The 27602-nt window shown below is 43.3% G+C and overlaps 1 protein-coding gene across 1 annotated transcript in view; it reads right to left on the bottom strand.

Annotated features, from left to right (window-relative positions):
• Nucleotides 1–27602, bottom strand: part of LGR6 (leucine rich repeat containing G protein-coupled receptor 6) — a 168223-nt gene that overhangs the window by 108608 nt on the left and 32013 nt on the right. The window contains exons 2-3 of the mRNA XM_044004569.1: nucleotides 13832–13903; nucleotides 2546–2617 (exon numbers count right to left, since the gene is read on the bottom strand). Of these exons, the coding sequence (XP_043860504.1) occupies nucleotides 2546–2617; nucleotides 13832–13903 (144 nt within the window). The remainder of the gene's footprint in view (nucleotides 1–2545; nucleotides 2618–13831; nucleotides 13904–27602) is intronic.

Genomic DNA, 27602 nt, shown 5'->3' with positions numbered 1-27602 from the left:
GAGGAAAGAGGATGTCTCCCTTCCCACAACTCCAGAAGCAGTTGCTTTCCCATTGTCTCCCCCATTAGACTATGAGATCCTTGAGAGAAGAAATTGTCTTTTACCTTTCTTGGTATCCCTAGCATTTAGCACAGTGCTTGGCATATAGCTGATGCTTAATAAAGGGAATATGAATGTTCTCAATAAATAGTTCTTAATAAAGGGAATATGAAATGCTTATGACTGACTTGTGAGCATGAGCCGAGAATCTAGCCTTCTAGCTAGGAAAGAATAAGATTTTCTGGCAGCAACAGCTTTGGGGATTGTCTCATGGGTATTCCCCAATTCTAGATATCTGGAATTAGATTTTTCTAGAGAGATTTATTGACACAGCGCACTCCTTGGCACAAGAGAAAATACTCCACATAATTCCTGCACAAGGTTCTAATTGGAGAGCAAAGATAGTGAGTAACTTAGACAGTGTAACGGGTCTGGCAGAAAGAAGATTGATTTTTTTTCAGTAGCCCCCAAAGTATGTTTCATTTCCAGTGAAATCTAAACCATAGGGTGGCACTATGGATTAGGAAGGGACCCTGTAAAAGAAAGATTTCACCAGAATTTCAGGGTATTGTTCTGATAGCAACCCCAAGTTTCATTCCCTTCTGGCAGGAGCTACCAGGTGATCTGAGTGTATTTCTTATTTCTTCATAAATTCTCTCAAGTCCTTTTATGGTTTTTGCATTTTCTATGATGGCTGAAACAAAGGTTCTTCCATAATTTTTATGCAGAATTTGGGAGCCTTATTGCCCTACATGTGCCATATAAAGATATTTTTCTGAATTATTCCAGGTGGAGGCCTTGTATCTAGGAAAGAAAATGACCATCATGGATTAGCCCCCAAGACCAGACCCTGTCCGCAAGAGCCTAGAATGCTTGAGAAGGCTGAGTTACAGAAGCCACAGATTACCAATGTAATAATGTCTGCAAGAAATGATGAATAGAAGAATTCTGAGAACTTGGGAAGACTTGAAGCAACTGGTGTAGATCGAAGTAAGCAGGACCAGGAGAACAATTTACACAGTGACCACAAAAACATAATGGCAAACAACACTAAAAGACTTCATAGCTCTGCAATCATGACTTCAGAGGTCTGGTGATGAAACATGCCTCCCTCTTCTCAGCAGATAGGAGGTTGTAGAAATAGGTGAAGAAGAAGGAATACGTTTGCAGACACGATGACTGTGTTGACTTGTTTTGCTTAATTCTGTTTGTTATAAGAGAGTTCTGTTGGGGTGTTGGGGATGGGGTGGGAGAGGGAAAGCGTAATGAACATGAATAAATATTTTTACAAAAATTTGAGCTTCTCCAAAAGATATCAAGAGATCATTATTCATGTTCTCAAGCTGATTTGAACACCCAATGTGGGGAAACAAAGTCAAAGTTATGTATGATGGGAAAAGGAGGTGGGTCATTGTTCTGAGATATTAAAAGAAGAGGAAGTTGTCACCATGTGGATTGAATCTTCTATGAGTAATTTACAGAAAAACACAAATCTATGGAAATCATAGAATCAGTGGACTAACAAGAAAGAGGATTCTTCCCCAAACCAAGGAGTTTACTGGAATATTAAGCTCTCCTAATGCATTAAAATATTAACTTATAGCTCATTAACAACCTGAATGACAATCCCTTGTCATGTGCACCTTTTACCTGTATATGTCTATTCTCCTAGTAAACTCCTATAAAAATTTTTTCCTTTAAAAAACCTTTTTAAACATTCCTTTTCTTTCCAAATATGTTAAGAACTTTAAAAAGCAAAAGTTAAAAGAAAATAGCCCCTAGGGGGTGGCTAGGTGGCGCAGTGGATAAAGCACCGGCCCTGGATTCAGGAGCTCCTGAGTTCAAATCCGGCCTCAGACACTTGACACTTACTGGCTGTGTGACCTTGGGCAAGTCACTTAACCCCCATTGCCCCGCAAAAAAAAAGAAAAAAAGAAAAGAAAATAGACCCTCAAAACTATTCAGCCCATCACATGATCTAACAGTATAGGCACTGTTCTGTATCCATAGCCCCCACTTTTCCAATGAACAGAGGGAGGGCACATTTTCATCTTCTCTTAGGTCAAGGGTGGTAAAATGTCCTTTCCTTAAAGGCAAGGGTTGGTTTTTGGTTTTCTAGCCCCATGTTCACATGGCAAAGGTGGAATCAGAGAAATTCAAATATTGGGGGTTTCTGTCAATTAAAAATCAATCAAAAATAAGGATCAAGGAAATAGTAAAGTAAGCAAATGGGAAAGTAAAATTTGGGGGGCACTGTTGGCTCTTTTTTTAGCTTTCAACATTTGTTTTTATAAGATTTCGAGTTCCAAATTTTTTTCTCTCTCCCTCCCTTCTCTCCCCACTCCCCCAGACAGAGAGCCATCTGATATAGGTTATTAGGTACAATCACATTAAACACATTTCTGCATTAGTCATGTTGTGACGTCGACTTTTGACATGAAAGTTTTACCCACAGCTTGTTCAGGAACGCATGCCTGTGTGTAATGTGACATATACCTATACTTACAAGATTTTCAGGCTGTAGAGACCGGAAAATGCTTGTCCTGGGATGTGGGAGAGGTGATTTCCGGAGAGACGGCTGTAAAACAGAAGGAAGGAGAATATGAAGGGTTACCTGAAGGGAGGGGTGGGTTTTGTCAGTGATTACAGTCAATTCTCAATTATATTGGAAAGGATTATAGTCTTGGATCACCCACAGCATCCTATCCCTGACTACTCAGCCTGGCTCTAAGACCCTGACAGGATGAAGAAAAGAAGGGGTGAGGGCTAGGGGGTCTGGGAAAGGCAGAGAGACAGACAGACAGACTCAGGGTGAGTATACATGGTAGGTATGTGTGTTTTCCCTATTGCATTCCCAAAACCAATGTGTGTGTGTGTGTGTGTGCGCGCGCGCGTGTGCGTGTGTGTAAGTGGGGAAGTATGTGTGTGTCCCATGGCATTCCAAAACCAAATATGGTAAACTCTCATTTATCCAGAGGTCTCAGGGAAATTGGCTGTTCTAGTAAATTTAACATTCTGAGTCATTGAGAATGATCATACTCACCACACAAGGAGTGCCGGTTTTCAAAGAATACAAAGAAAAATGCACTCAGTGTGAAAACTACATTAAATATAATTTCATCTTTAATGATTCAGAAGGTATTTATTGATCTTGCAGAGCCTCAGAGAGATTACTGTGACCACAGAATAATAGACTGTTAGAACTGGAAGCCACTCTAGGGATCAGGAAGTCTAAACCCTGCATTTTACAGTGGTATAAACTGAGGCCTGGAGGGGGGAAAAAATGGCTTGCCTAAGTAAATTCTTACTCCTTTAAAAGGTAAAGAAGTTGGGGGCAGCTAGGTGGCACAGTGGATAAAGCACTGACCCTGGATTCAGGAGGACCTGAGTTCAAATCCAGCCTCAGACACTTAACACTTACTAGCTGTGTGACCCTGGGCAAGTCACTTAACCCTCATTGCCCCACCAAAAAAAAAAAAGGTAAAGAAGTTAATTTTTAAAGTTGTTTTATTACTAATCCTTGGCAATAGCATCTTTATTTGGATATTTATCATGAAAACTACATTTTTCCCAATGACCTTGTGATTTCATTAATGTGGGCTACAAATGAAAAGCTTCCTTTACCAATGTAGACTGACATATTATCTGAAATTTACAGTTTTTAGAGAATTGCCTGGGACCTGGAAGGTTAGGTGATTTGCCCAAGGATCACACAGACAATATAGTAAGTAAGACTTGGAAACCATCTTGAAGAAGGGAACTATATTGGAGAAAATGTAATTGGGTTATCTGACCTCCCAGATGTGAAGATACTGAATAAATGAGAATCTGATATAAAAGTGACCTTTGAGAGACCCATAGCTTAGGATCAACTCAATTCAATAACTATGTATTAATCAGCTACTATGTGCAGAGCAGGTTAACCTCAAGAGATAAAAAATGTAGATGGCACATTCCTAGTTCTTAGGATTTGCTGAATCTCCATTTGGGCATTTAATAAGTGACTGCTGGGGGCAGCTAGGTGGCTCAGTGGTTAAAGCGCTGGCCCTGGATTCAGGAGTACCTGAGTTCAAATCCAGCCTCAGACACTTAACACTTACTAGCTGTGTGACCCTGGGCAAGTCACTTAACCCCCATTGCCCCGTAAAAAAAAAAAAAATAAGTGACTGCTGTTTGATGGTTGCTTGATTGAATGAGTGAATAAATCATGTAGAAAACGAGGCCTTCTGTTATTCCCTAGCTATGTCATATTCCTTAGTCTCACCTTCTCAAATTAGCTAAATATATGTTGTAGCTAGAGTGTAAGGTAAGTCATGAAAGATGACTGCTTCTGGTATAAGTTGAACTAGATGGCCATTAGGACACCTTCCCTTTTAGAAGTTCTGTGATTCTATAAGCCTTATCTTTGATGGTGGTGGTGGTGGTGGTGATAAACAGCATTTGTATAGCACCTGCTCTGTGCCAATCACTGTTAAGTGCTTTACAAAAATTATCTGATTTTCCTTTCACAACAACTCTTCGAGGTAGGTGTTATTACTATCTCCATTTTTACAGATGAGAAAACTGAGGCAAACAGGTTAACTGATTTGCCGAAGGTCACACAGCTAGTATCTAAGGCGGGATTCATCTTGCTGCTTATTCTTGTTCATCCCCCCCAGAAGCTCCTCTTACCACCTAACATTTCCATGACTTCCTTTAAGATGGCTGCTTAGGACTTTTCTCTTTAAGAGGCAATATGGTACAGTGGGAAAGTGCTGAACCTGGAGTTATAGACCTGAGGGACCAATCCCTTGCTCTGCCACTTAGTACCTGTGTGACCTTGGTCAAGTAGCTTCTCTGAGCCTAAAGTTTCCTCAGCTGCAAAATGAGTAAGTTGGAATATAAGCACCCACCCAGTTCTAGAGTTTTGATAGTATGCCTTCACTGGTTAGCCCCCATGCACAGTCTTTTACCCTAAATCTCCTTTAATTCAATTCAACAAATAATAAGCAACTACTATATGCCTAAAAGGAAAGGACATTCTACTAAGCTTGGCCTAAGAAAAGATGAAAATATGTCCTCCCTCCCTTCTTTGGAAAAGTGTGTGTGTGGGGGGGTTACGGGTATGGACTATTGCATATACTGTCAGATTAATTGATGAGCTATATAATTTCCATAAACTATTTTCTTTTCTTTTCCTTCCTTCCCTTCCCTTTCCTTTCTTTTCCCTTCCTTCCTTCTTTCCTTATTTCTTTCTTTCTTTTTTCTTTTTTTCTTCCTTCCTTTCTTTCTTCTTTCTCCCTTTCTTTCTTCTTTCTCTCTCCCTCCCTCCCTTCCTTCCTTTTTTTTTCTCTTTTTATTTTTATTACAAGAGATGTCTTTCATGGTAGAGAAAAAAGGAGCATATTTGGAAATGAAGGGATCATTTCTTTAAGTTTTTTTTAACAAGGAAAATAATCTTTTTTTAAAAAGCCTACAGTCTAGTAGAAGGATAACCATGATAACACAGATAATTAAGTAATGCAAAAGATATATAAAATATAAATCCAAGGTAATTTCTGGGGAGAGCACAATCACAGGGGGAATCTGGAAAAGTTTCCTGTAAGAGGTGGAATGTAAGCCCCTTCTCAAAGAGGGCTAGAGTCCAAGAAGTGGAGCTGGGGAAGGGGAGCATTTCAGACATGAGAGATAGACAACCTGTACAAAGCCATGGTGCTGGAAGATCAGATGTCACATAGGAGTAAAGTAGGCATTCCAGTGAAGTTAGAAGGAGAAGGCCTGGAAAATCAGTCTGGAGAGACAGGTTGGATCATGGCTATGAAGTACTTTGAAGTTCAAAAAGAGAAGTTTGTATTTTATCCTAGAGACATAAGGGAGGACCTGGAGCTTCCTGAGCATGGAACTGTCTTGATTTGTCTTGTTCTTTGGGAATATCACTTTGGTTGCTATGAAGAGGGCCAATTGAAGGGTAGGGATTAGAAGCCGGGAGCTACAATTAAGAGTAGGCTACAATAGTCCAGGCAAAAAATGCCAAACACCTAAACTGCCATCATGGTAGTCACAGGAATGAAGAGAAGGGCAGTATGCTAGAAAAGTTGTGAGGATGGAATAGACAAGTGACACCTGAAATTAATAATTGGCACTTGAATATCCACTGCCCTATTTCTCAATGTCAGAATTGTTTTCCAGCTGTTTTCTGCTTGTAGGTTTGGCCTCCCCAAGTGGGTTATCATAGAATTTCAGAGCTGGAACAGACCTAAGCACCTGAGTCCAAAGCATGCTTCAAGAAGACTCCCCCTGTACCCCAAACATTCATTGGTCATCCAGCTTTAGCCTGAAGACTCCAATGAGGCAGCACCCACTGCCTGTGAGGCAGACCTGTGCACTGCGGAATAGCTTTCATTGTTGAGGGTTTCGTTTCTTTGAAATGCCCGCCCATTGGAGTCCTAATGGGGCTCTGGGTGGCCAGACGGAGCAGAACAAGCTTAATCCCTCTTCTAACCAAAAAGCCTTTCCAGTCCTTGAAGAGAACATCATGGCCTCCCTGAGTCTTCTCCAGGCTAAACATCCACCGTTCTTAGTTTATCACTTACTTCTTAAAATGTGGTGCCCATAAGTGAACACGATACTCCCAAAGGGGTCTAACCAGGGCAGGGCACAGGAATTGTCCCTCCCCCGCAATTCATGTTAACTGTGTCATTTTAATGCAGCCCAAGATCACATAGTTTTGGGGCTGCCATATTGCACTGTTGATTCTGATTGAGTCTGTAGTCCATTAAAACCCCTAAATGTTTTTAAACAAAATTCTGTCCATTCATGCCTCTTTATATTTCTGAGGTTGGCTTCTAGAACCCAAAGATGACTCTTTCATGTATGTCCATTAAAGGTCAACTAATTACATTTAGGAGGCAGTCAGGTGGATAGAGTTAGGAACACCTGAGTTCAAATCTAGTCTTATACCCTTACTACCTGTGTGACCCTGGGCAAGTCGGTTAATCTCTGTTTGCCTTACTCCACTGGCAAAGGAAATGGCAAACCACTCCAATATCTTCACCAAGAAAACCACATGGATAGTATGGTTCATGGGGTCATGATGAGGTGGACACAAATGAACAACAATTACATTAAGCCCAGTTTTCTAACCCACCAAGATCTTGCTGGATACTAACTCTGTCATCTAATGCATATGTTTTCCCTCCTGCAAATGGGATAAAAGATGTCATCTATGCCTTTATACAAGTCATTGATATATCTGTCAGACAGCATAGGGCCAAGCACTGACCCCTGGGGCACTCCAGTGGAAATTTCCTGTCAAATTAAAAATTGTTTCTATTTGGCCAGAAACCCTGAGGGTCTCTCCCCACCCCCATCTATTTATTTATTTGTTTGTTTTCTTTTTGACTGGACAAAGGAGGCCTTTCTTTGCCTCCTTTCTTTTGTTTGTTTTTTGTTTTGTAGGGCAATGAGGGTTAAGTGACTTGTTCAGCATCACTCAGCTCATAAGTGTCAAGTGCCTGAGGTCACATTTGAACTCAGTTCCTCCTGAATCCAGGGTTAGTGCTTTATCCACTGTACCACCTAGGTGCCCCTCCCCTTTCTTACCTAGCCTTAATCACTGAATGGGTGTTGCCTCAGGCAAACTGAGACCTGTGAAAGGCCTTCACTTAAAGGGCCAAGGTCTCCCATTTCTTTGGGGCCATCACCTGTAGTTCTGATAATATATCTTGCCAATGGACCCAGATAGCTCTGGAGGAGAGAGTGAGGCTGGTGACTTTGCACAGCCCTCCCTCAGTTATATCCAATTTAGTGCAAGTCATGACAGCACCTCCCTGATGTCATGGTCAGCTTCAAGAACTAAGGACAAACAACAACCTATCAAACTGACAGAACCATTGATGGCTAGTCTGAATCACGTTATTCAACAAGCTCTGAATCCATCTCATTGTACAGAATGTCTTGAGCCTCATCTCTCTTTTGCCTCAAGAATAATATTAGATACCTTATAATAACAATAATAGCTAGCTTATATGGAGTGCTTTGATGTTATCAAGTACTTTACAAATATTATCTCTTTCAATCCTCACAGCAACTTGGGAGGTTGCAATTATTACCATCATTAGTGCATTATTAGTGCTATTATTATCCCCATTTTACAGATGGGGAGACTGAGGTGGAGGTTAAGTGGTTTGCCAGGTTTGAACAGCTTGTAAGTGTTTGAAGCCAAATTTGAACTCGGGTCTTCCTTACTCCAGGTACAGCACTTTATCCACTGCACCCCCTAGCTGCCTATGAATGAATACTTGGTGATTGATTCATTTTTTGCTGCTCCAAGGAATATGTAAAGCAAGGAAGGGCTGATTATAGCATGTATGTGCTGGATCATTTCAAGGAGTCTTCCCTGTTGTTGTTGTTTGTCCTTCATTCTCCAAGAGAAACACGACATCAGGGTGATGTCATAACTTGCAGTGAATTGGATTTAAGTGAGGGAGGGCTATGCAAGGTCACCAACCTCACTCTCTCCTCCAGAGCCATCTGGGTCCAGTGGTAAGATATACATCAGAATGACTGGAGTTGGCCCCAAATGTTTAAGGAAATTGGGATTAAGTGACTTGCCCAGGGTCACACAGCTAGTAAGCATCTGAGGTGAGATTTGAACTCAAGTCCTCTTGACTCCAGGGCCAGTGCTCTATCCACTGCACCACCTAGCTGCCTCTATTTCAAGGTGCCACAGATCGGAAAGAGGGCTGGTGTGCACTGTTTTAGTGTTATTTGGAAAGTAGCTTAAAACTAGGTGAGAGAGAATGGAGTAGTGACAAGAGCATTGTGTGAGTGTCAGTGTTCCCTTCCCTTCTCCCAAGGAAGAGGACAATTGAGGCTGGGAGAGCCCGTGGTCCCTACAATGCTTGGGTCTGGATCTCTTCCCTTTGTGTTACTGTTTTTGTAATGCGTGATAACTTCATTTGGGTTGGTCTAGGTCGATCAGTCAGTCAACAAATCAATATGCATTTATTAAGTGCTTATTGTGTGCCATACAAAGAAAAAGCAAAAATAATACTTTCCCTCAAGGAACCTCCATTCTAATGGAGAAATCCACATAGGTCTATGCAGGATACACATGACATGAATCCAAAACAACCTTACAGGGAAGGCACTAGGGTCCTGGCTTGTCCTTTTCTGGGCTCTACAGAGTACGCTAGAGCTGACTGGGTGCACATCCAACCTGGAGCTGCATATCAGAACTGGACTGGCTGAGCTTACTTTCAGGTTCCTGTTTCTGCATTTGAGAGCTCCAGGGTATCCCCCAAAAGAAGGGCAAGTGTGTCATTAAAGGCTGTCTACAGAGTGTCTGTTCTAGACTGGAAGCTCCCTGCGGGCAGGGACATGTTATATCAAAATCATGTATCTCTCCCCCAGCATCTAACACAGTCTTCCACATTTAGTGCTTAGTTAATGGTTCTTGTTGGAGTCCTCTCTAAGTAAAGATGCTCTATCTCTGGTCAATCCCCAATCTCACCTCCCCACAACCCTCACAACAGTCCCAACATAAACCTTCTGATTTCTTAGCTGCACCCCTCACCTGCCACAGCATATGATGAAGAACAGTGTGACTCTGAAGACTTCCTAGTACAGTAGAAAGAGTGGATTTAGTATCATAGGGCCTGGGTTCAAATCCAACATGGAGGCTCTTGAGTTAGTTGATTATCACCTCTGAGCCTCAATCTCCTCCTCCATAAAATAAGAGTGTTGGACTAGATCAGAGGTTCTTATGTCAAGGATCCCTATGGAAATCTGGGGAAGCCCGTGGATCCCATCTCAGAATAATGCTCTTTTTAATTTTTTAATTTTAATTTTTTGCAAGGCAATGAAGGTTAAGTGACTTGGCCAGGGTCACACAGCTAGCTCTTTTATTTTTTGTAATGTTTTAAATGCATAAAATAATGGGATTAGAAAGGAAACCAACTATATTGAAATACAATTATCATTTTAAAAAAATCAAATCATAGACCCCAGGTTAAGAACCCCTGGTGCATTGATGTCTAAAGCCCCTTCCAGCTCTAAATCCTCCAAAACCTATGACTTACATAGCTATTGGCTCTTGTTTTCAATAGATCAGAACTAGACTATGAGTTTCTTTCTTTCTTTCTTTCCTTCCTTCCTTCCTTCCTTTCTTTCTTTCTTTTAGACTATGAGTTTCTTGAGGGCAGGAACTATCTTTTTTTTTTTTTTTGGTAAGGCAATTGGGGTTAAGTGACTTGCCCAGGGTCACACAGCTAGTAAGTGTTAGGTGTCTGAGGCCAGATTTGAACTCAGGTCCTCCTGAATCCAGGGCCGGTCCTCTATCCACTGCGCCACCTAGCTGACCAAGGAACTATCTTTAAACAGTTCTTTTCCCCTTAGATTTCACACATCACTTTATCCACACTATTCTAATGGACATATATATGTGTGTGTGTGCATATGTATATATATATACAAACATACATACACATATAATTATCTGTCATAGAGGATATATCAATTCTATAGAATATGATACAACATAAATAATCATGTGATATATCGTTACCTGGGAAGCACTGTCTATGAGGGAGATAGAGCTAGTCTCAAAGCTAAGAACACCTTCTCTGACATATACTGGCTGCATGACCTTGGACAAATCACTTACTTTCTCAGCGCTTTAGGAACCTCTCAAATGCTATACGTTGCAGAGAAGGTACTAACCTGCATTACTAGAGAAAGGTTCCTCACCTGGAAATTCCCTAGGACCAACGAAATCACAGGTGTAACCCTTACCCCTATCTGAATATAAACTCTACCCTCACTCTAGTACCTAGCACATAACATGTGCTTAACAAATGTTAAAATGAATATACTCCTATGCATCCCCTACATATACAGGGTATCCCCATGGCCTTGCACATGGTAGTTTCTCACTAACAGGAAGTCAGGGTGGCCTAGTAGAAAGAATATAGAAAAGGGAATCAGGAGATCTTGGTTCAAGCCTCAGCTCTTCCACTTGCCCGTTGTGTAACCTTCGGCAATATTTTCACCTCCCTGAGTCTATCTGTAAAACAAGGGGGCAGACTGGCAAAACTGACAAGAAGGGAAAATGACAGATGTTGGAGGGGTTATGGGAAATCAGGCACTTTGATGCTATGTTGGTGGAGCTATAAATTGGTCTGGCTACTCTGGAAAGCAATTTGAAACTATGCCCCAATTAAATTGCGTATACCCTTTGACCTAGTGATACTAGGTCTATACCCCAAAGATATCAAAGAAAGAGGGAAAAGTCCTATATGTGCAAAAGTACTTATGGGAGCTCTTTTCTAGCAGGGAGAAACAGGAAACTAAGGAGGTGCCCATCAATTGGGGAATGTCTGAACAAATTATGATCTATGAATGTAATGAAATACTATTGTAAGAAATGGGGGGGAGGGGCAGCTAGATGGCACAGTGGTAAAGCACCGGCCCTGGATTCAGGAGTACCTGAGTTCAAATCTGGTCTCAGACACTTGACACTTACTAGCTGTGTGACCCTGGGCAAGTCACTTAACCCTCATTGCCCTGAAAAAAAAAAGAAATGGGGTGGGGGGGAAAGGAGAAGACATGTAGGCATTGATGTAGAATAAAGTGAACAGAACCCAGTGAACAATTCATACTAACACCCCAATAATGTAAAAAGAAAAAAAACAGTTCTGAAAGATTTAAGAACTCTAAGCAACTCAATGATCAATGATCATTCCAGAGGGCTGTGATGAAGAATAGGCCTTCCTCATGACCTCTGGATAGGTGATGGACAAATATGCAGAATAAAACACGTTTTTGGCCATGGCTAATATAAGAATTTATTATGCTTGACTATGCCTCTTTCTTCGAAGAATTTTATTTTTATTTTTCTCCAGTGAAGGGGGAACAAGAGGGACAAAAAATTGCTTAATAATTGAAGAAAATATATAATTAAAATTTAAAAAGTTGAACTAGATAATATCTAGGATCTTCTCTGGCTCTGACGTTCTTTGGTTCAATGATGAAATACTTACTGGTTCACTTATCATGCTCAGTTAGTGATAATTTTCCCTCTCCTCACTTGAGGGAGGAGAGAATAAGTACCCTAGGAAGGCAGGGGTCAGAGAGACTGCCTTCTCCTTTTCTACTCTTGTTTCTGTCCTTGTCCCAGATGCAGAGATGAAAAAGGTGGAGTGCTAAGGTTCCTACCAAGTGGGAGTAGCCCCTCTTTCTCTGGAATCTTCTACCATCCCATTTCTTCTTTCTGAGAGTTGAAGTGACCCAGGTGCTCCGCATCTTTAAGTGTCCCCTCTTTTGTCTTGTTCAAATACACTTCAAATGAAGAGGGACAGGACTCAGCAAGAGAAGGGCAGGAGAACAAAGACAGATGAACAGCTAAAGAAAGGAGAGGAAGCTGGCTTCTCTGGCCCTCCCTGCCTCTGTCTCTTATAGACTAGAAAGACCCTCCTATATGAGAGCTTTCCTAATCCTGGTCCCTGGCTTATGTATTCTGCATGATTGTCTTCTACTCTCACCTGCCACCCAGTAGGATGTGAACTCAAAGGGAGGGACTTTTAACTTCCGTCAGTCTTTGAAGCCCAAGCTCCAGAATTGTAAGAGATGCATGATAAATGCTTGTTGATTGAATGACTGAGGAGACTTTTCAGAACTTAGCAAGACTAGTTCTTGGGGAAAAGGATATAATGATGAATGTTGGACCCATCCTGAAGTCTTTTTCAGCTGAGATGGACTATGAGAGCTTGTGTTTCATCTCTGTGCCATGATAAGGCACTTGAATGGGAGACTCTAATGTAGGAATAAGGGCAGCCAGGTGGTTCAAAGGAGAGAGCCCCAGGCCTGGAGGCAGGAAGACCTAAGTTCAAATTTAGCCTCAAACACTTAGCAGCTGTGTGACCCCCAGTGCAAGTGGCAAACATTCTAGTATCTTTGCCAAGAAAACCCCAAAAGGGTCACAAAGGGACATGATTGAAAATGACTAAAACAACAATAGGAATACAAATTCTAATGTTTCTCTGTAAGAATGTGGATAATATTTTCATTATAAAAATACTATGTCCTAGTATTAATAATAATAGCTGATATTTATGTAGTATTTTAATTTTACAAAGCATTCTACAGTGGTGCAGTGGATAAAGCACCAGCCCTGGATTCAGGAGGACCTGAGTTCAAATCCGACCTCAGACACTTGACACTTACTAACTGTGTGACCCTGGACAAGTCACTTAACCCTCATTGTCCCACCAAAAAAAAATTTTTAAGTTATCTCATTTGATCCTCACAACAGCTCGGGGAAATAGGTGCTGTTATTATTCCCATTTTACAGATGAGGAAAATGAGGTAAACAGAGGTTAAGTGACTTTCCTAGGATTACACAGTTTGTAAGTATCTGAGGCTAGATTTGAACTCAGGTCTTGACTCCAAGATCAAATGAAATCATTTGTAAAATGCATAGCACAGTGCCAGGCACATAGTAGGCACTTAATAAATGCTTGTTCCCTTCCTCTTTATTCCCTGCTCTAATCCACAGTGATACCTAGCTGAATGAACACATTTAGTCACCAGTATCATCAGCATTTCCTCTTTCCCAGCCCCTCCCTAGCCTTCCCCTCTCTCCTCCTTCCTGGGAACCCCTAGCTCAGATCCTGTCCTGGAGGAAGCCCAGAGCCAGCTCCCCATGGATACCCTCTCCCAGGCCCTAATCCTAGGGGCCTCCCACTTCAGCAGGCTTTGCCTAACTCCAGCCCACCCTTATCCCCAGCCATGGCAAAGAGTGACTTCTACTCACAGCTCCTCCAGAAAGCGCAGGTGAAGGAAGAGGCCAGGTTGGAGCTCCGTGAGGTTGTTCATGCTCAGATCCCTAAGAGGAAGGCAAGAAAGTACAAGAAGGTGAGATCATTCCTGCCATTGTCACTGTGGCTGTCCTGTGCCCAGAGGTCATCTCCAAACCCATGCAAGCTACACTCTTGCACACCTCCTTGGTGGAATTCAGATTTCTGGCCCTGCCCACTGACTGGTGAGTTTCCACCTGCTTTTACCCAGTGCCAGCCCTACCATGCCTCTTCTTTGGCATCTCCAGGCTTCCTTTAGCTTCTTCCCCTTTCCTCCCATCCATTTCCTCTACTCTATAGGAGCAGTCTTCCATTAGAATGTCAGTTTCCTAAGGGCAAGGACTGTCTTTTTTTTTGATTGCTGGCATTTATATCCCCAGCACTTAGCCCAGTACCTGACCCTTGCAAGCACTTATTCAATGCTTTTTAAATTTATTTGTTCTGAGAGCCACAGGAGTTTTTATAACAAATACCACCACCTCAAATACTCACTGCCAGTTGGACATTACAAGGATGTGTCTTCCAGAGACCAAAATGGAGAGAGAGACAGGATTCATTTCTATTGTTCTTCCCCTTTGGAGCTGTTCCCCCTCTATGCCTCAATTTACCCATATTCCCTTTATCCCTTTTATCTCAGGGTCAAAGATTTAATAGCTGGAAGGGTCCACGGAGATCATCTTAGTCAAAACCCTCATTCTACAGAAAAGGAAGCTGAAGCTTAGAAAGGTCAAGTGATAGGGGCAGCTAGGTGGTGCAGTGGATAGAGCACCAGCCCTGGAGTCAGGAGTACCTGAGTTCAAATCCGACCTCAGACACTTAACACTTACCAGCTGTGTGACCCTGGGCAAGTCACTTAACCCTAATTGTCTCACTTTAAAAAGAAAGAAAGAAAGAAAGGTCAAGTGATTTACCCAGGGTCACACAGCTAGTTGTTAGTAGCAGAACCAGAACTAGCACCCAGGTCTCCAACATTTCCTCCTCCCCACCCCCCTTAGGTGCACTTGTGATTCTAGCTGAGACTGGGACAGCAGAAGTATCTGAATTCCTTAAAAGGAAATGGGGCTAGGGAAACCAATGATTACTCTGCTGTCCAGCACTTACTCCTGTAGAAGACATGACTATTATGGGCAAGTTTCCAGATTAATCACTCTAATGGTTTAAAAAAAAAAAAAAAAAGGTTTTTCATCTAAAATATTCCAGGGACCAGAGGCTAGGGGTAAAGAAAGACTACTGGCTTCAGAAGTCATTCTTTTGTCTCCTTTTATCTTATTAGTGTTTATCAAAGCAGAGGTCCTGAATTTCCCCCTCTCCCCAACCCCCAGAGACCTCAGGGCGAGATCCAGAGACGAATAATTTGAGAACCACTGTTTCTGTAGCAGGCTCCCAACTGAAATCACTCTGCCTTGTCTGTCTTATCTAAAATGGCAAACTGCCCCAGCCAATAGGAGCTCTTTTACTGCCACCTTCCCTTTGACAAGCCCTATACTTGCTAAAATAACAATCCGTGGAGCATAGATCTAGAGTTGGAAGGACCTCAGACCTCAGAGGCCAGCTAGTTCAACCCTCTCACTTTACAGATGAGGAAACTGGAGCCTAAAGAGATAAAGTGACTTGCCCCAAGGTCACATAGGCAGTAAGCATCAGAGGCAAGATTCATACCCAAGTCCTCTGGCTCCAGAGCCAGCACCGGTTCCCCTGTAAGCGCCTGCTTACCTCTCCCAGTTAGTATGTTTCCAGAGGGAAGTTTTCAGGGCAAAAAAAAAAAAAGATGCGGGTGAAAGCAGAAAATAAATGAGAGTATCTGGAAAAAGAGTGGCTTTTCCAACCTTCTGAGTCGCCTAGGAATATGGGGGCTCACATTTGCGTACAGTCTGTGTTGATCTGTGAGCTGCATTCTCATATAGACCAGGATTAGAAAAGTGGGTCAATTTATGAGGATGAGATAAGGGATGAGTAGCTTTCTCTCCGTGAGCACTGTCATATGTCTATCAACATTACAAGAGCCTTTAGGTACCTCCAACCTTGAACTCTGTTCTAGGCCAACACATGGTCCCTGTCCTCAATGAATTTACAGTTGAAGTCAGACACCCTTTTAAAAAAAAATTTTTGGCAGGGTGATGAGGGTTAAGCGACTTGCCCAGGGTCACACAGCTAGTAAGTGTCAAGTGTCTGAGGCTGGATTTGAACTCAGGTTCTCCTGAATCCAGGGCCAGTGCTTTATCTACTGTGCCACCTAGCTGCCCCCAAGGTATTTATATCTTAAACTCTAAATATTTTGAGGGAGAGGGAGCTGGGGAGGTAACCATAGGCATGCCATTCAACTCAAGAAACATTTCTTAAGCAACTAGTATAGATGATGAAGAAGAAACTAAACAGTCCCTGCTCTCAAAGAGCTTACAATTTCCTGAAGAGGGTTCAAAATATACCCAGATAGGTAAATATAATGCAAGGTGTATAGTTATGGAAGCAAAGAAGTCCAGACAGAGGCACTAGTAGTGTGTAAAGAGGGAGTGACCATCTTTCGCTTGGATAGATCAGGAGAAGCACCTAAACAGCCTTCCAGGAAGGCTGGGGACCCTAAAAGATGCTGATGAGGAGGATGGTATCGATCCAAGAGGATTTCATGGAAGTAGAATTCCAAGAGCTGTATAAATTGGGAAATAGGGAATCTGAGAACATGGAGAGAATACTTGGGAAGAAGGGAAGAATGCCCACTGATCTCCTCCCTGGGAGAATCTTCCCTAGAGGAACAGTCCCAGAGCACCCACAATGACATACGTGGGTACCCCTTGGTATCACACATGGAAGTGCCAAAGTTTCATGTACATGTAGGGAGGGGATTTAATGTGTGTTTTTGTGTCTGAACCATGTGCCAGTGGTCGTTTGTCAGTGAATGCCTGGGTGCACAACTGATGTTTGTGTCTGTGTGTGTGCCCAACACATTTGGCTACCAGGAGACCCTTTGTAGCCCCCGCCCACCTCCCCCAGGGGGACAGATGTGAGACCAGTTCAGACCACCGCCACTATGCTGGGCTCCTCAGCATGTCTCAGATTTGCCTCCTTTCCCTAGCAAGCCACTCTCGCTACCCAATCCTGGCCTTGTCTTTTCCCCCAAGAACCCCCACATAAGGTTTATTTTTGTTGCTCACAGAGGCAGCCTGGAGTTGGTCTGGGGCGGGGGGCAGGGGAGCCAAGGGGGAGAATGCATTCTGGAGCCCAGCTCTGATCTATAAAAAGACTGTTTAGTCTCAAATGTTTTATCTTTGATAAGGCCTGGGCTCGATCTCAATGGCCTTTCAAGAAGGCGTTCCAGTGCTGGGCAGGTTCAATCAAGAAAATCTGAACACCGAAGTCCAAACACTCCTTTGTCTGACATTCTCTCTCCCCTTCAGCAACAGAATGGCCATCTTTGGGGGAGGATGGGGCCCCATTCTGGGAATTAGAGCATGTCTAAACTGGAAAGCAACCTTAAGAAATGATCTCATCCCGACCCCTCAGCATACAGATGAAAAACTAAGGCTTGGATTGTTTTAAGTGACTTGTCCAAGGTCACACAGCAAATTCATTCTTGAGCCCAAACTAGAATCCATATTTCCTATTTCACAGTGGTTGGCTCTTTCCATGACTTTCAACAAGGCTGAGTCAAAGAGGTATCTTTGACAGTGTTGGTGGGCATAAGAACAAGTCGCATTCATATGCTTCAAGATTCACCACACACTTTCTTTGGAGTAGGTCTGGAAGAGCATTCTTGTCCCCATATTACAGATGAGGAAATGACGGCTCAAAGGTATTAGTGACAGATCCGAGGTTACAACTTACTAAATTTGGGACAGCAGCTTGACACAGTGGATAGGTTGCTTGACACAGCCCTGGGGTTGGAGGGAATGCATTCAAATCTCACCTCAGATATGAGTTAGCTCTGTGAACCTGGGCAAGTCATTTAACTCTTTGAATCTCAGTTTCCTCATCTGCAAAATAGGCACAATAACTGCTTTGAGAATTAGTGTGACCTAGATTCAAATCCGACCTCTCACACATACTAACTTCAGGACCCTGGTCAAGTCACTTTAACACCAGTGGCTCAGATAACTCTCTAAGACTATTAGAGAGCAAGGGCCAGTCAATATTGATAAGGGAAAGTGTTTCATCTCAGGAATTTTAGGCCAGATTAAATAAAGTGTTCCTAGGGTTGCTTTGAGGATTGAAAGAGGTATATACCTGCCAATGATTATTACCAGTAAATTTCATTCAACTGGAATTTGAACGAGGGGAGGGGAGGGGAATAAACATTTATTGAGCATCTACTATGTACCAGGCACTATGCTATGTGTTTTACAGATATTAAACCAAGAGATATTATCTCATTTGATCCTCACAGCAAGCTTGAGAGGTAGGAGCTAGTATGATCCTCGTTTTTTCCAGATGAGGCAGATAGAGGTTAAGTGACTTGCCCAGGGTCACAGAGCCAGTTCTTATAGCCACCATCACCGTCAAAGAGCCAACTACTCCAGCACTCTACCTACTGGACCCCTTAGCTTCCAGATGTTATGATTGTATCATCTGAAGTATACCTCCCACACTATCCCTTAGAGGAGAATCAGGTAGGGAAGGAAGCAGGGGTACTACCAACTTTTTGAGACTGGTCAACTGGGCAGGTTTTCAAGTGTTAGGATGAGTGGGGGTGACTCTGTGGGGCCCGGGAAGGGAGGGGACTGGAGTGGTGGGACTACAGGAATTCACTTTTGCAGTGGAAAGCCTGGGGTCTTTCCCATTTCCCCCATTCCCCCCTCCCCAGTCCCCCTCACCCCGACAGGGAGGCTGGAGGTGCTGCGAAAACGATTAATTCTAAATATTTACCCTGAGCATTTCTCAACTTGTATACACAGGCACAGGAACCGGAGTTCAAGGGGAACGCAGGGCATGTGACTCAAGGTTCATAATTCACCTGTCCCTCCAGGGGCTGCTTCCTAAGCTTTGAAGTCGCGCCCCTTTCACAAACCCCGCTCTTACCTTCCTGATTAGCACGCTCATTGTTCTTTTCCAGGAGGGGGAGCGGGTGAATAGACGATGCTTCTCTTCCCTCTCCCCCCATCCCCGTCCTTTTCTCCCCCTCTACTGGCCCATCAGATCCTGCGTTAAGACAACATACTGGGTTCAGTGTCTATAAGGGAGGGGCAGAGGAGAATGGATTTCAAATGGGGGAGGGGGCAAACTCCATTCGGCCCGGGCTGTTTCACAAAAGGATAGGATGGTGGTGGGGGTTGCGGTTATGGCTAAAGGGAGGGGAGGGGGGACAGGAACTTGCAGGGCTGGGAGGGGATGGTGGGGAGGGCTAAGAATGAAGGTTTCAAAGCAGAGATCCTCAAAGCTGAAGCTCTACACTGTACACACACACACACACACACACACACACACACACACACAGCCCTCTTTCTCTACCTTCCTCACCAAAAAAAAAAAAAAACACATGGTTAAGACAGGACTGTGAGTGCAATAAACTCGAGCAGGGAGCTGGGAAGTTCTAAGTTATGGGGGTCTGTTCTTGAAGTCTTTCAGCGATGGTCCTTCTGAGATTGTGTCGGAATCAGAAGCCCTAGTTTCGAATACCACCTCCATACTTATTACCTGTCTGACCTGGAGCGAGTCACTCTTCTGGGGGCCTCAGTTTCCACATCTGTAAAGGGAGGGAGTTGGACTAGAGAGGGCTTCTCAGTGTCCCATTCATCTCTAGATACTATGACCCTAACTAGGGTCACTGTGAAGAGGGTAGGCTGGGACAAACATTTCTGGCTTGTGGATGTGCAAGGGACATAGCTGAAAGGGAAGTAGAGGTCATCCAAGAGAGACAGTGTCCTGCAGTGGAAAGAAGGCATTCCCGGCCCCTGTTTATAGTTTCTAAATCTGGAAGGGGCCATCATCTATTCCAACCCCATCATTTTACAACAGGGGAGAAGGGATTTACCTAAAGGAAGTAATTAGCAGAGGCAGAATTTGAACCCAGCTCTTCTGACAACAAACCAGTATGCTTTCCACATTCCCAGCTCTCAAACTTAAAATCAGTTCACCCAATATTCCTATTTTACAGATGAGGAAAACTACTTCCTTGCCTCGCAGAGTAGCCTTCTTTCCATTCCACCAAGTTGCCTTTATGTACATCCATGGATTAGGGTCCACGTGTTCATGGATGTATTTGTGTTTTGTGGCTATCTATCCATGGGGATGTCCACATAGGTCTGTGTGTATGCTGGAGGTCTTCAAGCAAAGACTGGATGAACCTGTGTATGTTTCTGGCCAGATGTCTTCTGAGGTTCTTCCTAATCTTCCTTGAAGCAGCCTACTCAAACTCTTCCCCTACCACACCCATACATGCTGAGAAATCACCATTCTTAAGAAACAAATACCTTTCACCCTGCCACACCATCCCCTCAAACTCTTGTCCTCCTGCCTCTGACACTTACAACCTGTGGCCTAAGCCATATCACTTAACTCCCTTTGACCTCTGTCTCATTGCCTATAAAATGAGAGGATTGGACTAAATGATCTCTTTGATAATACAATTCTATACCTCCCCTCCCTGCTAGAAAGAGCTCCCTACACTAGTCTCTTCTTTCTCCTCTCCCAATTCTTCTACTTCTAAAAAGCTCATTGCTTTCCAACCTCTACAAAAATTTCTCTCTCTTTGATGTCACTAATGGTCCCTTCATTGTGTGGGTTAGTGGAAAGAACTTTGACTCTACAGGATATAGGACCTCAGTTCAAATCTTACCTCTGAAGTTTGCTACATGTGTGACCTTCAGCAAGTCACTTAATTTACCCAGGCCTAGATTTCCTTATCTGAAAACTAAGGGGGACAGCTAGGTGGCACAGTGGATAGGGCCCTGGCCCTGGAGTCAGGAAGACCTGAGTTCAAATTCGACCTCAGACACTTGACACTAGCTGTGTGACCCTGGGCAAGTCACTTAACCCCAATTGCCTCACCAAAAAAAAAAATAATAATAATAATAAAACCCCAAACAAAAAAACAAAAAAACTATGGGAGTGTACAGAGAAGAGAAATAAGTTTGCAGGGACCTTAGAGGACATCTAATCCAACCCCTCATTTTTACAGATATTTTCTCTCCTTCCTTCCTGTGTTATTTTTTGTTTTGTTTTGAATACACTGCTCCATTATGGTTCTCTTCCTGTCAATTTCTCTTTCCTGGTCTCTTTTTTCAGGTTCATTATCCAATGTCTAGCCCTTTCTGTGTGGGAAGTATTCCAGAGCTCTTCTCTCTATGTGTTTTCTCATTTGTTGATCTCATCAATTTGACTTATCCTCTTTAAGCAGAGGACTCCCAAATCTCTAAATATACCACTCTCATAAATTCTAGGCCCCCATCACTTCCATCCTGTAGGACATATCCACCTGTGTGTCTCACAGCCATCTCAAATTCAACATGTCCAAAATAGAATTCATCTTTGCCCCTGAAGCCACCCCTCCTCCCAACTCCCCTACTTTTACTGAGGGCAGAAGTTCAGATTTGAAACTCAGTTGTGTTCAATTCTTCCCTCTTGCTTACTCTCTATATCTATTCAGTTGGTCTAATTGTCCAAGTTTTGCCCATTCTACCTCCTTGATATTTCTCACATCCATGGGGTGTGCTGGAGCCAGCTCTAACTGTCTCTCAATTGTTAAATTTTCTGTGTGAGCATTTACAGTTCAGAAACTGGTAAGGGCTTTACATCCGAGCTTGATTTATCATTTTATTCATTACCTAGACTTAAGGAAGGGTTTATAATGCAGATTAAAGGGGCAGCTACGTGGAGTAGTGGATAAAGCATCGGCCCTGGATTCAGGAAGACCTGAGTTCAAATCCTGCCTCAGGCACTTGACACTAGCTGTGCGACCCTGGGCAAGTCACTTATCCCCTCTTGCCCCCCCCCAAAAAAAAACAAAGACAAAACAAAAAAAATAATGCAGATTACATTTTTCTTAAGGCATTGTTAAACATTTACTAGCACACTCCTACATCCATCTATCCATCCATCCATCCATCCATCCATCCATCCATCCATCTATCCATCCATCCATCCCCTTCTCTCTATCCACACCACCTCATCCAGGATCTTATCACTCTTCACACGAACTATTGCAAAAACCTCCTACTTGGTCTTCCTTCACCCAGTTTCTGCTTCTCCAAAGCATCCTCTGCACAGTTACCAGTCTGAAATCCCCCAGAAGCAGATCTGAGCCCCTACTATAAGAAACTCCAGTGGTTCCCTATGACTTCTAGCATCAAATACGAACTGATCTGTTTGGCATTTAAAATTCTTCCCAGGGAAGCTAGGTGGCACAGTGGATAAAGCACCCACCCTAGATTCAGGAGTACCTGAGTTCAAATCCGGCTTCAGACACTTGACACTAGCTGTATGACCCTGGGCAAGTTACTTAACCCTCATTGCCTCACAAAAATAAAATAAAATAAATAATGATAATAATAATAAAAGTTCTTCCCAGTCTGACTCCAGCCTACATCTCTGTCTGATCTATTCTATATTCTTGCTACACTTGCTATTGCTTTTGAACAATCCTAGAACACTCTCTCTTCTCACTGTTGTCTCTTGAAGCCCCTTTCTCCTCAAAGCTTAGTTTAAAAAACCCAAACAAACAAAAAAGAACAACCAAAAGCTTAATTCAAACACTGTTTCCTTCAGGAGACCTATCCTGATTCCTTCAAGTATTGGTTGACCCCCATACACAAAAATTACATTACATTTATCTTGTGTATATATACACACAGACATGCTATATTTACTTATCTGAGAACATGTCATATCTCCCAGTCACATGTAAACTCCTTGAGGCCAGGAACCAGCTCATCTTTATCTTTGCATCCCCAGCATCCCAGCACAATACCTGGCACCCAGTAGGCACTTTAATGCTTATTATGGACTGATTGATTATATAAAGAGGGAACCTGAAGTTTGGAGCTGGTAACTGTCATAACCAGTGCCAGGACTCCAGAGTTAGAATTGGGGACATCATCTTCTGCCAGACACCTTCCTTCTCTGAGCTAGACTTAGGTCTCCCCTTTGTTCTATCTCCTAGTGAAAGAAAAGAGACAATCTAAGAAGAAATATGAATTACCAGAGGAGAGCAGGAGAGTGACCAGAAGGAAACCAGGAGACCTGACCCCAAAAGACACTAGAAAACTATTAGGCTATTTCTAGGGAACTGAAACTCTAGGGCCAGAGGTGTTCCTGACTCCTTGGCTAGAGTGTATTTCTGAGCAAAATTCAATTCAAAGCACATTTCTTACCAGCTCTCTACAGAGAGTCGGTCGGTCAATAAGCATTTATTTATCACCTACTATGTACCACATGGGGATGTGAAGAAAGACAAAAAACAGTCCCTGCCCTCAAGGGGCTCACAGTCTAATGGGAGAGAAAACATGCAAACCAATACATACAAAGAGAGTACAAATGGGATAAAGAGAAAATAATCAACAGAGAGAAAGTAGTAGAATTAAGAGCGTTTGGGAAAGGCAAGGCAGGCCCCGACACAAAGGCAAGAGTGAAATTCTCTACGACCTCTTACATGAGTAGGGGACATTCTACTTGGGGCAAAGGGGTGGGGGGAAGGTGGCGGGAGACGACATGTGCAGAGAGAAGCAAATACAAGGTAACTTGAGGAGGGAGCCCTGACAACTGGGGGGGATCAGGAGAGGCTTTGCCTAAAAGTTGGCACCTGAGCAGAGCCTTGAGAGAAGCTAGGAATTCTATGAGATGGAAGGGAGAAGGGAATGCCAGAATGCATTCCAAAACCAACTCAGTCCCTCCTCTTTGGTACATAGGCCCCCATCCCAGTTCCTGGGGGCAAATTAATATGTTTTCAATTGAGGAATGGGAGAGAGGAAGGAGTTCAAAAGCCCTCTTAGACCTCAGCGCCTCAGTTCACCTGGGACGGTTGCTACCCACTGGCCATACCTTCAACATAAGCCTGGTTACTCAAGGTCAGTCCCTACAAGGCCCATCTCAAACCTAATTTAAGATCATCTTTTTTCTTTCCCCTCCACACCCCCCAGCAGTTTCTGGAGCACTAAAAACTTCCCAAGGAGAGATCAGGGCCACACAACTCAGGATAGTCAGCCACAGTCAGGAAGGGGGCCTGGAAGGCTGGCAGGAGGGGAGGGGAGGGAAGGAGAAGGAGGGGAGGGGAGAGGAGGGGCAGCCCCCAGGCACAGGAAGGAGAAGTTTCTGGCTGCATGTTAGGAAAATGTTCTCAGGGCTTCAGTCTTGTGAAGCAACCAGACCACCCAAGGGAGCTGGGTGAGGCCATGTCACTATAGCAATGGGGAACAGGTTTGATAAGAGTAAGGATGCTGGGCGGGGGGTGGGTGGGGGAGTAGTTTGGAAACATTGCAATAGCACAGAACCCAGACCTCTCTGGGGAAGTCCTGGAGAGGCTGGGCCTAGGCATCTCCCCCCAAAAGCAATATAGCTCTTGAGTCCATTAGGAAAACTCTTTTTTTTTCCGTACTTTTCCAGAAGGGCAGGGAGCCACAGTGGCCTGGGCCTGGGTCCAGACTGTGCTAAAGTGGTTATCTCACTGTGATCTGGGGGAGACAAACAAGAGGCTTTTAAGGCCGGGGGAAATCTGACACTGAAGAAAGGTAACCCCATCTCTTGTCTCTGTGAACTCTGGGCCCATCAGTGCAGTCAGGAAGAGACCCGGTGTGCATTCAGAGAAGGTCTCCACTGTTTACCTGGGACCCCCTGCCTTTAGCCATAACCTCACTCTGCCCAGACAGAGAGGGGAAGGGGAGACAGGGCTGGGGGAAAATCTTCCTTATTCTTAGAGATCTCCTTCAGAGAATCTCTCAGAGACATGAAGATGATCCCAAGGTCTTCCCTCAGCCTTCTTTTGCCAGTCCTGACAGCCTGGTTGGCCTCAATGCCTCCGCCTCCTCCGAGGGCCTGGTAGGCTGCAATGAAAACCTTCTGCAGCTATCAGCTCCTCTCTGTGTGGGCATGGGCGAGGCTGGACCCACCACACTGGGCAACAGCGTGGGGGAGGAGAGGGAGCAGGAGGCTTCCATGTGCAAATGGTGAGAGATCTGAGCTCTGACTGCATAGGCTAAAGATGCCTCATTTTCCCCAGAGGATAGAATCAGTCTTCTAGGACACTGGGAGGTTAGATGCAGGGAGATTAGATATAGGGGAGGATTAATAGACACTCAACAGATTCTTGTTAAGTCAAAGGACTTAAGAGCTGGAAAGGACACCACATTTTAAGTCACAAAAGGTAATAAAGTGGAGAAGTAAATAAAGCCCAGAGAGAGTGTTATATTTGAACTTGCATTCACCCCTCCCCCTATATATCCAGGAGCCCAACCTTATAAACCCAAGATTGAGAACTGGAGAAAAGAAGCCAGGAGAAGGATTGATTGTGTGGCCTGGCCTTGCCCTGAGTCCCTCTATCCTTGGCAATCAATATACTGCTCCTTCATGGAAACCACATAAGCCTCATTACCTGTGGAGTAGGCTAAAACCCCATTACACATGGGGGCTGGTCCTTGGGATACTCCCCTCCACCCCACACACACACTTCATGGTTCTCTGCCTGCTTTTTCACTAATTTTGTATTTTTGGTCTTGGCACTTTGGTGGTGTTTTGATTTTGAATTGATCATGGAATCAGATTCCTTGCTTTTCTGGAATCTGGTTTGTTTGGTAATTACACATTAGTATAATTCTTTTTCCAGTCCAGCTGAGCACTTGTAAATCCTGTTAGCATATTCTTTGGTCTTAGTTTAATCTATTTTGCTTTGGCTATTTTGCCTCAGAAGAGGATTTTTACCTTTCCATTCAGGAACTCACATTTTGTGTTTCTTCCCCCACTCCCCCCATCAGAGTGAGCCTTTTTTAGGCACAGAAAATTTTGTTTTATTTCCCGATTGTATACTGGGGTTGCCCTTCCACTGATTATTCCAGTAAGTCCAGTTTATTTTCAATATTATTGGGGTTTTTTAAATATTTCTTTTATTTCCTGGAAGTTTAGAGAGCTTATTCAAACTAGCTTGGCTTCATACCCTACCTGTAGTTAGCACGAAACTTTTGTCATTTGATGTGTCTGTGGCTGAATTTTATTAATGTGCTAGGTGTTTATGAGTCAGTTTTGAATGCTTGCTGTATGTATAACTATCCTCTATAAATTCATATTTTAAAAAGTTATTGAGACTATATTTATGGTTATGAGTTTCTAAGTGCTGCTTTGATATTTTGTTATGCACAACATATTAATTTACCATAATCCTGCATATTTATTGCTTGCATTAATCTTTTAGTATTGGTGCTGCCACACATGGTGCAATCTCTAAAAAAAAGATGGACAAAGCAGAACTTGAGCTCCACTGGAAAGCATTTAAATTGAAAGACTAAAAGTCTCCTCCTAATGTTAGGGTTAGATTTTCACCTTAGGAATACAGATATCTTAAAGATATCCAAGCAGGAATGTGAAAGGTTTAGGAGTATTCAATTCAGACTTCAAACCAGACTTTTTCTAGTTCTGTTGTTCAGTCTTATCTGACTCTTTGTGACTCCATTTGGGGTTTTCTTGGTAAAGATACTGGAGTGACTCGCCATTTCCTTCTCTAGCTCATTTTACAGATGAGGAAACTGAGGCAAACAAGGTAAAGTGACTTGGCCAGGGTCACCCAGCTAGTAAGCATCTGGGGCTAGATTTAAATTCAGGAGGATGAGTTTTCCTGACTCCAGGTCCAATACTCTATTTACTGTACCACCTAGCTGCCCTTTCTAGTTCTACCTGAGAGTTTGACTATGGAGATATATATCTGAGTCAGAAGTTGTTCCTGAGAGGAAGAGCTACTGAAAGGGCAGGAGCTCTGCTAATCAAAAGAGGCCTTCCTACATGGAGAATGAAAGTCCCAGCCAAACCTAGAAGGAACACTTCACCTGTAAAGAGAGCCGAAGCCTAGCCCCTTGTGGTAGACAAATACAGTAGACTGAAAGTTGGCATCTTGTCTGGAAAAGAGCCATGTCTCCCAGGAAAACAGCACTGGGAGGCTCATATGGGGCAAGTTTGTTTGAAAAGGCTAAAGACTCAATACAGGGAGGCAAGATGTTACAAGAAGCCTATTCAAGCTTTATTGATACTACCATTCAGCATAAAGGAGAAAAAGCCTCCTGCAGAGATCAGGGCAGAGAGGACCAGTGAGAAGCTGGGAAGCCTGCAACAAGTATGCCAATGTAGAAAACAATTCTGATCTGCCTAAGATTATCTGGTTTCTGCACATGCAGAAAACCACCAACAGACACATTCCATCATGAGGTAAAAGAGTTATTTCTGAGCATGGAACAGCTACCTTCTCATAAGGTAGACTAGGCCTCTAAATACTGGACTTGAAGTCAAAATTAAGACTGGTCCGCTATGCCGTAAGTTCAAGATACCTTGGATTGTCTATTAGGCAGCCAGCGGTTTTCAGTCCTGGATTTATGGAGTAGATGCTATCACATTCCTGTGTCTGAGGAGGACAAAGACAAAGCTGTTTGCATCTGTCCAGCTGGACTGAGCAGTTTGAACACATGCCCCAGAGCTTCCTGGGGATACCAGCCACTTTCCAACAGCTGATGGAAAATGTTATTGGTAGCATGAACCATCTGAAGGTGTTGATGTACTTTGATGACATCATTGTCTTTGGAAGGATATTGGAAGAATTTAAGGAAGAGA

Source organism: Dromiciops gliroides, chromosome 4, assembly GCF_019393635.1.
Source record: "Dromiciops gliroides isolate mDroGli1 chromosome 4, mDroGli1.pri, whole genome shotgun sequence".
NCBI classification, from domain to species: domain Eukaryota; kingdom Metazoa; phylum Chordata; class Mammalia; order Microbiotheria; family Microbiotheriidae; genus Dromiciops; species Dromiciops gliroides.
Note: the sequence above shows the minus strand (reverse complement) of the source record. Positions and strands in the feature narration are given on the sequence as shown.